This window comes from Centruroides sculpturatus, unplaced genomic scaffold, assembly GCF_000671375.1.
Source record: "Centruroides sculpturatus isolate CEXI.00-Female unplaced genomic scaffold, Cexi_2.0 scaffold65, whole genome shotgun sequence".
Lineage (NCBI taxonomy): Eukaryota > Metazoa > Arthropoda > Arachnida > Scorpiones > Buthidae > Centruroides > Centruroides sculpturatus.
The window spans coordinates 104,414-114,749 of NW_019384327.1; the positions used below are offsets into that span (position 1 = coordinate 104,414).

A 10,336-nucleotide genomic window follows, 5' to 3' on the forward strand; every position below is an offset into this window, starting at 1 on the left:
CGAATAAAAGTCATTTGACTAAGGACTGAACACAGAGAGGCTCAAAGTGAAGTAGGGTCCACATTTGTGACGAACTGGGCCTACCTCACGTGCTATTTTTTCATTACTTTCATTTGTATAAAATTATATTTCATATTCATTACTTAATTCAAGAAGTAATAACAAAATGATTCAATTTCAAATTATAATTAATTATTTTGCCTTTTCTTTCTTTCTTTCTCAAATTTCGTTTATTTAAATGATATTTATTGAATTTTATTATTGAAATTTTTAATAATATTCTCCATTCGCAATTTTATTTGTAATTTTTTCGATTTATTTAGGCTCTCGAATAAAATAAAATTCAAATTAATTACATTTATCTCATAAATACGTACATTATTTGTCTAAACGTGCAATTAAAGAAAACAAATTCGCATGAATTAACATTTCCTATGATATTATTTTTTGCATAAAAACAAAAATCTGTCGAAATACAGGAAATATGGCATGGTCAATGGCTCAGAAGTCGGTTAACCGACTACTGAGCCACTGAATCACGAACAACATATAACTGTTTGGAATTGCCTTTAATCGTTCATAGAAAGCAAGTATATCTCGGTTAACAGAATTTTGAACCACCCTCTACATTCTACTGTTTTCGAATCGATCCAGTTAACAAATAACAAAGTATTACTTTCATATTCTCTTCCTTCACTTTTAAACGCTACTATAAAGAAGCTTTTGGTAAGTAATGTCAATAAAAATGAAATGTAAACTTTAAGAACGTCTAAAAAGATTATTTTCTATTATAAATACAGATTATATAGAGAGAAAGTACCGTTCGGAAGAAAACAAACACGCCAACAGACACAACATACACCTACATAAACACCTCTAAGCATACACACACAAACACCTCGACGCCTACACACGAAACACCATAAACCACACTAACAACACTACTTTGACTTTATAAAACACAAAGCATATAATAAAATCTAATTTTATTATTCACAGAGAAGACACAGGTTATAGATGAAAGACAATTTATTCATTTAAACAACTATTTATATATTATACTATATATATAATATANACACCATAAACCACACTAACAACACTACTTTGACTTTATAAAACACAAAGCATATAATAAAATCTAATTTTATTATTCACAGAGAAGACACAGGTTATAGATGAAAGACAATTTATTCATTTAAACAACTATTTATATATTATACTATATATAATAATATATATGAAGCAACAGCATATATAGCGAATAACATATATATATCTAATTTATATATATATAATATATTTTTGTTTTAAAAAACAGACAATCAGTCTCATTTAAAATACAAATATAATAGAGCAAATATTTATTTATTTATTTATTCAATTCAACTTATCATCATCTAACATTCATTGGTTTCTTAGTATTTTAGATCAAGCAATAGTTAACAATGTTTATAATTATTGCTAAACACAATACATTTATACACGACTTGCATTGAACAATTATATTTATTTGATATTATATACGATAAAACATTATTTAGTAGAATGATGAATAGAATTAAAACATTCAACGTCACACACTGTTTATAATTAAATATAGGTAGAGCTATTTATAAGAAGTTATATTAAGAGTATACTTGTACTTCATTAAGATTTATTCTCATTATTTAAGAAAATTCAGTTCATTTAAGTTATTTGCTCTGATAATCAAAGAAGAGTTGAGGTCGATTCTCATCCCTTTATTTTTCTCTTTACTGGAAAGATTCTCGATGAATTAAATTGGACAAATGATTTAAAATGACAAAAAAATATATAAAATAATAAAAATACGATGAAATTGAAAGAAGTAATATAATAAATCAGAATAATTTATTTTAGAGTATTAAATTATAAAATATAAAATTAATTATAATCTACCCGTATTTGCATCATTAAATCGAGTGTGGCGCTAAANGTAAACCTCTAAAGCATCATCATTTATTTATTTAATGATTAAAACTTCCTGTTAAAATATTCATAAAATCAATCATTTTATATTCAAATTTCTTCAAAAATTGATTTTTTCCTAATTTAAATTTGTTTTAAAAATATAAATTGTTATAAAACATGATAAATCAAATATTTAAGTATTTATCGCTTATTTTTTTAATCTTTAAAAATGTTTTTATATTTAAATAAATTATGTAGTTTTTAATTATGTTTTATTAAAATTTAATTTTAAATTAATGCAATTTTAATTTATTGAATATATAAAAATAAAAATATAATTTATTTTTTTAATTATCCAAAATTTTAGTCAATATTTTAAATGGCATCTCTCACCAATTGCAGAAAAATTAATTTTTTTTACCTCCTCTCAGAGAATAATTTTATACGATTTAAATTTAATTATATTCTAAAATATTCAACAAAAGTTGCCCTAATCTCTTGAAAATATAAGTTATTTTGTTAAAAATAAATTAATTAATAAGATATTATCCTTGAAAAATGCAAATTAAGTGATGCGGAAGAGGAGGAAATGATTTTGGAGCCATCTCATTGATTATTAAGCTCTCAAAATATAATTTTTTTAACCTTAAATATATTTTATACATCATTTAAAACATTCAGTTATGCAACTTCCCGTTATGCAATATCTTATTATGCAACTTCCTGTTATGACGTGACGTATTATGGTGTAATAACACGTAAAATTTCCCATAACACGTCATATACCACTATGCACGAATGAGATTGTGTTTTTTATTATGTTTTCTTTTGTTTTTGTTAAGGGGAACACTGATGAGGGGTGTGGCCTTCTCGAAAACCAAACTTAACACATGATAAGTAGTGATACATGGTACAGTGATAGAGAATCTAAATTTCATCCTACAACGGTTAAAGATTTAATAATAGCTATCAGGAGCTTCTTTAATGACTTGTAAATCAATAAAGAAGATATCCAAAACATGAGAAAAAAATTATTTCTATAGAAAATAGAAGGGTGCATATACATAACCTCTCACCAGAATTTATGGTTAGTGGTTATGTATGCGTTTCCCATAATCAGAGAAACCCTTGCTACTTATTTTACATAAAATTTACTTTAAGGACGTCCGAAATAATAAAATATGCTTAAAATTGTATTACTACATATATAATTTAATATATTATTTTTAAGAGAAAGCTCCAAAATCTAATTCCTTACTGTAAATAAACAATGAAATAATCATCGTTTACACCTGATACTCCGCATTTTTGCGATACATTAACATAATTTCTGATTAAAAAAACACTTTGAAAAGTAGCAAAAATTATTCGTAATAAAGACATAATAATTTAAATATGAATTAAGTTAGTAGTTATCAGAAACTAAATGAATTAGCTGATATCCTTATCTTAATTAGTGAGATATTCGTACTTTGCATGTTGACTAACAAAAATAAGTAAACTATTGAAGATAATACACCTTAAATACTTGACATTATACAGTAAATATATATATATATAATATTAATTATTCTATAACTATTTAGAACAGTAATCTATATTGATGCTAATGATCGGATTATCCGAAAGTTTAGTATCAAATTTCTTAAATTTCTATATCTATAAATGTAACATATATAGATATATGTGTATATAGATACATATATATGTATATACCACATAAAATTTAATAAATTATCACTTAGAAACTGTATCTATTCAAAATATACTGATATATAGATAGATCTATAATACAAAATTTTGAATGAAATGCTGTATATATTCCCAGCAAATTACAATAAGTAAAAGTTTAAAATCAATTCAATTGTCCTTCGAATAATACATTTAAACATTGTTTAATGTTAGTTAAATTAACAATAAAATGACATTTAGTAATTCTTATTCTAAACTATGACAATTCTAGATTAACAATAATATATTTATCATTGTAAAAGATACTTATTCAAAGAGATAATAACATCATTAAATTGTTAGATGGACATTGTTTACTATAAAGATAATAGTTATACGGTTATTTGTGTATATGTGGTAAAATTATATACAATGAAAGTCCAAACACTTGAGCAACATCTGCATGTCATCATATAGGCAAACAAATCACAAAGCGTTATCTTATTGTTTATAATTCGACTGTAAGATGATGAAAAACTTGTTAATTTATCATCATTCCAAAGGAGATTTTTACCATAATTGATATGACATTTTCTACGATACCATATTTGGTAACTGTCTTTTTTTAAACTTGAGTCGGTTCAGTTTCGGAGGACTGTTTACTAAATCCATTGCGCATTGTATATTCTTTCTCACCCATCACTATGTTTGAACGCGAAGTTAATGTGATTGCTGTGGATTGTTCTGTTTCTTGCCTTGTCGTTGTTAGTTGTTTGCGACGAGGTGGGTGTCCTCGTGAGGAACTTCCGTGTGTTGTCTTCGGGAAAACACTATTCTCTACTTGAAGCTGAGCGTTGATGTCTCTACTGGCTACACATGTAAATGCTTTAGCAAAACTTTTCTTAAAATTATCGCTTAGAAACGCGTATAAAATTGGATTCATGGCAGAATTTCCATAAGATAAGCAACCGGCTAGTAACATTATGGTAAAACCAATTTCTGATTGATCCTGGCCGGGTGGTGAGAATGTTAAATATACTTGAGTGATCCAATATGGCAACCAACATATGACATATACTGTTATAACTGTTAAAACCAAGTAAGTGACTTTACGATGCGATCGTTTCTTCTCTCGTGATTTATTCTTAGGTCCTACTTTTCTTAGTTTACATATGACTAAGAAATAAAAGAGTAATATCAGAACTAATGGTATAGCGAATCCAAGTGTAAACGAATATAAAGTGAAAGCCTTCTGTCCATTCATGTAACTGCTTTCTGGCCAATAGATGTTGCATCTGTCAATAGAGTTGATTTCCAAGATAGTCGCATACAGATATACAGGAACCATCAACAGAGCTGATACAGTCCAGACCGTCAGACATATTAATTTAGCAATTATGGGTGTACGATATCGTGGTGAAGAAATTGGATGGCATACAGCAACGTAACGATCGGCACTCATGACTGTTAATAGAAGGCTGCTAGTGAACTGGTTAATGGATGTTGTAGTCATATATATTTTACACATAACCGAACCTAAGGGCCAATACCGGAAGTCCATGGTAGTTAACAGGAAAGGTAAGCCAATTAAGAACATTTCGTCGGCCACTGCCAGGTTGAAGATATACATGTTCGTGACCGTCTGCATTTTAGAAAATCTCAAGACGACGTAGATGACTAACAAATTTCCACACAGTCCAGTCACACAAACGATTCCGAATAAAATTTTGGCAAATTCCAATACAAGAATAGGTGGGCCGGATACATAATCACTACTTTTTGGTTCAAACGGACAATTAATACTATTTGATATAGTATTATTCATGATGCTACAGTTTGCGGTGATGTTAGCAATTTCTAAAATATCTTCGTTCATAGTGTATTTTAGTTCTTATATAAAAGAATTTCAATTAAAGATGGTGGACTAGCTTCAATTATTTTGATACGGAAGAAGAAAAACAGCAGATTAGTACTTGAAGTAGGTCTTCGTAGTACATATTCTATCGACAAACGATTTGGACAGTCAAAACAATTAATTGGAGCTGACACAAATCGAGATAGTCTAAGACACTTCCTCTTGGGAATTTCAAAGACTGTAGAAGCTTAGAAATCTTCTAGCTTTGTAATCAGTTGTGACAAGAAGAGGAAGTGTTTCTATTGTCTTTAAATGCTGTTGGATAAACTTTTTTATCAATTTAGATATTCCGAAATCTCTAGAAAATTAAATTCTTTGCAGAAAATTTCAAGAATGGTGTTTTAAAACTCACATGAAGATAAAATGATATCGATATTTCTTCAGAAATGCATTATCCTCCAGATAAATCCTGCAAAGAGAAAATTATATATACATTACTAACTTGAATGAACCTATTTAAACTGTTAAACAAAATTTTATAAATTTTATACATGTTTATCTACAAACAAGACCGAAGTTGGACTTACAGCTGTAACTTATGATATATAAAAGGCATTTTAGCTATAATAAATAATAAATTTTAAAAGTAAGAAGCCTTAAGTTGTAGCTTTTTATCTGGAGGCCCTATGCTGTAGCTTGTTTACTTTTTGTATAAGTACGCCCTGTCTGTAGGATTATCTTTATTACATTAGAAAGAATCAGAAGATGAAGTAAACATAAAGCTCTCTTCTTAAAAATTCATATTGTCTATTTACTGAATAAATACTTTATATATTTATTATAGATAATTATATATTTAAATTTATTATTATTTGTTAAAAAGGTGAAAGGTCTCGTATATCTTATAGCTTAGGATTTCAACTCTAAATCCTTCCTTGCGTTAAACTGCATACAAAAATTAAAGAAATGGAAATATTATACTGTACTGTACACTGCTTCGTATACATTTTGTAAATTTTTAAAGAAAATTAATTAATGTTTGTAAATTATTTACTCTTTAAAAATGAATTAAAGAACATAAATTAAAATCTTTATATATCAAAATAGCCACATTAATCATATATTTTGATCTATTCTTTTCAATTATTTACCGATGAAGAATCGATTTTTCAAATGATTTTTCATTTCCTAATCTAATATTGTAATCTTTACAATATATTGATCTAATAGTTTAATTATAGGAACAAACTAAAATTAATCTAAAATAATTAAAACAGTATTAATTAATGCAGACAACGGCCCAAAAGTCACATTATCGTACTACTTCGCAAGTAATTCAACAAATTGTAAAAGTGTTCCATTTAATGCGCTTATTTTCAACAATTCTTGAAAAATTTAGTATGTGATAATGGGTCCCAGTAAAGCAGAAATTTAGGCTTTACAACTGTTACATTTTAATCTTTTGATGGAGGACCTTTTGTGATGATTTGGACTGGATTGACTAACGATCTACGAGACATGTGGTTGTAACAACACTAATCGTGATCAATCCTTCTATCTCACCCTTTGCGACCCGAAAAGACCCGTGTGATACCGGTCACTCACTGTTCAACGCCACCTTGCACACGTTCCTCCACTGCGATGTCAGATTTAGGTGCTAGTCAATCAGATGTCCACAAATATTTCCCTAATCTTAAGTGTTTTTAAAAGGACCTCCTCGTACAGAAACGTTTCAAATGTATAAACTTAGATATTTTCTAAATATTTCTTTATCAAATATACATTTCGAATTAATTTTTTTGACCATTAAAATCATTAAATTAGAAAAGTTTAAAGCAGTTTTAAAATGGGCCCTCTTCAATGCGTAGAATTTTAAGAAATTTGCTAAGCAGTATATTTATCTTTAAAAATTATAATTTAAATATTTAAATATCCTATTAACATTTTAGCAATAATATTTATTTAAATACTTTCGATCTGGACCGGAAAACACGTGATTTCAATTCAAGAGAGTTTCTTTTTACATCGTTAGGAATATTTTACACGTTCTCCATTGTTACAATTCTCAGGGGATGTAAGTTATGATTAACTGAGTTACAGCAAATATATATGAACTCGATATATCAGGATGTCACTTTTGTGTGATCTTAACTCGTTTACAAGACAAAACTATCTTTCATTTTTTATAAAAAAACAAAAAAGATTACACGTGAAGGGGTCATTCACCTGTAGAATTATAAACACGATCTACACACTTCTATTATTTAAACGAGCAATTTTTAGTCATATTTTTAATTTGTTTAATTTAAAATATATGCTCTCGATCTCAAATTAGCAATGTCTTGCCCCTGTACATCATACTTTTCCTGATAACAACGGAGCCATTCCTGTCATCTATGGAGAAAAACTTTTTAAATTAAATTTCAGACATACGTCCGTCCGTCCGTCCTTCGTTAATCTCTAGAAGCTAGACGAAAATCGAGACCAGATACGAAAATCTTATTTTTAAATTAAAATANTTTTTTTAAATGATTATTTTTAATTTTGTTTCTTAAAGACCACGTCGAAGATTGAAATAAATAAATAAAAAGTATAAACAAAGATTAGGAACAACGAAATGGAAACAAGAATGGAAGGAATAAAAAGGAACAAAATCAAAAGAAAATAGAAGGAACAAAACATCAGGAAGGATCTAATCTACGTTCCTCAATAACATACTAAATAGTCGTTAGTTCGGTTTTCACTCGATGCCATGTTCTCTTCTATTTGGTTCTTGGTTTCTATTTTATTTGTTGTTTGTAAATTAAGATATAAACTTAAACTCTTATTTTAAAAATTAATCATTTAGTTGTAAACATAAATACAGTACAATCTCCTTAATCCGGTCGTTCGCTACTTCGACAGGCCAGGTAATCCGACACTAGTCGACTCTACTGTTGCCAAATCGTAAACAGGCTAAACACTAGTTCAAACGCCAGTTCCTACTAAATTTGAACACCTTCCCAGTAAAAAGGGTCGTGCTGTCGAGTCCAAATTTGCGCACGATATTAAAATTCGATAGGCTGTTCGAAAAAAATATACAGTTTCTTATAACACAATGGTGTATAAGTGTATAAAAATCAATTCCCCGGAATTTCCCATCAAAAATACTGTGTTCCGCACTAGATCTCCCAATAATTGATTAAATGAGCAAAATAATCGATTTTTTTCTGAATATTTGAAAATTTTCTAATTATTACTTCCCCAGCTGTTATATCTTATAACAAAGAGAAAGTATAGAGATTCGTTTAAAATGACCCCAATATTTTTAATTTTTGGACCCAGAGATCTTTGAAATGTCGAGAAATTCAAAAAAGTGAGGGCGTATTCTGTATGTATGGAGATTCGTGTACGGGGGACGATTATATTTAACCAATTTGAAGCTTAATAACTCCTGTGCTGTTGGTCAGAAATTTTTGAAATTTTGCGGAGAGGTTTGTGGATTAGTGCAAAATGTTCCTAGAAAATTGCAGAAAACTCGGACCATTGGTTCGAGAGATATGTCCCCACCACTTTAATATCTCCCCAACCAATCTGAAGACTTTAACGTAATGGTAGCAATTGTTAGGATGAGAAAATAAATAAAGAATTGCCAGACAGTCCAGCAACAATGTTGCCAGCTTTTTTTAAACTAACCACTAATTATGATTAAAAGATTAATTATAGTCAAAAATCATCAGTCAAAAAGCATCTTTCGACAGATAAATGATTGATTGATTTAATCACCAAAAATCTAAAGGTGCTTTTGGCCGATGATTCAAATCCTCAAGCCAAATTGGTAATTAAAGTTATTAATACATATATAATAATGAAATTAAGATATACAGTATTAATTTTATAATTTAATTAAATTTGCTTTTTATGATTTTGTATTTTTACCGTACATAACAGATGAATTCGTAATGGAGACGTATAAACTAAACTGAATTTGGATAATTGGATAATTTATTAAAGTAACTAGAAAAGTATTTAAATCCTTGATTGTAATTAAAGATTAAATTAAACAATTTTCCATTGTTCGTAAATATATTTTTTAAATCTACTTTCTTTATAATTTATTAAATGTTTTTAAAAAATTTAAATAATTTATAATTATTTAATAAATTTAATAAAATATAATTTATACGTATTTTGTTAGTTAAATTAATAATATTTTTCTTAATTTAGATCATATTTCATCATCTTATTATAGTATAAAATGTATAAAGTCCAATTTTCTATCCTTGTGATATTTTATTTAATTTTTATACAACAATTTTAATTGTTTTTATAGCAAAAATATTTCAATAATTTAATAATTCTTTATTTGTTTTCGTTCCTAACAACTGCTACCATTACCTTAAAGTCTTCAGATTGGTTCGGGAGATATTAAGGGGATGGTGTCATATCTACCAAACCAATGATCCGATTTTCCTGAAAATTTCTAGAAACATTTTCATCTAACACCTAAATCTCTTCGAAAATTTTCGGAAATTTCCGTGCAAAGATACAGGAGTTATTAAGGTTTGAAGTGGATGAACAAAATCGTGTCCCTCCCACAGATAAACATTCATACATACAGAAAAAAACCCCTAACATTTCGTATTTTTAGACGTTTCAAGTTATAAACGTTTTTATTCGAATTTATTCAATAAATATCTCTATAATTATATTTAAAATATTTTTTATTTTATTAATTCTGCATTATTAAAACTTTTCAATAAATCCTTATAACAATTAATTGTTTTTTTTTTTTTGTTCTTTCCTAAACATTCAAGTAATAATAATAATTTTGTAAAAAAAATTATAAAATTTTATAAAATTTGAATGTATTTATTTATTTATTATAAAAATATAATT

General features: G+C 27.6%; 1 protein-coding gene across 4 annotated transcripts in view; it reads right to left on the reverse strand.

Moving 5' to 3' along the window:
• Positions 1-3,776: 3,776 nt before the first annotated feature.
• Positions 3,777-10,336, reverse strand: part of LOC111628278 (somatostatin receptor type 2-like) — a 152,452-nt gene continuing 145,892 nt past the window's right edge. For 3 of the 4 annotated variants that reach the window (XM_023372031.1, XM_023372037.1, XM_023372046.1), the window contains one exon: positions 3,777-5,927. In XM_023372031.1, coding sequence (XP_023227799.1) covers positions 4,229-5,479 — 1,251 coding nt within the window. In that variant the 5' untranslated portion in view covers positions 5,480-5,927 and the 3' untranslated portion in view covers positions 3,777-4,228. The remainder of the gene's footprint in view (positions 5,928-10,336) is intronic. The other variant, XM_023372055.1, reaches the window with a different exon arrangement.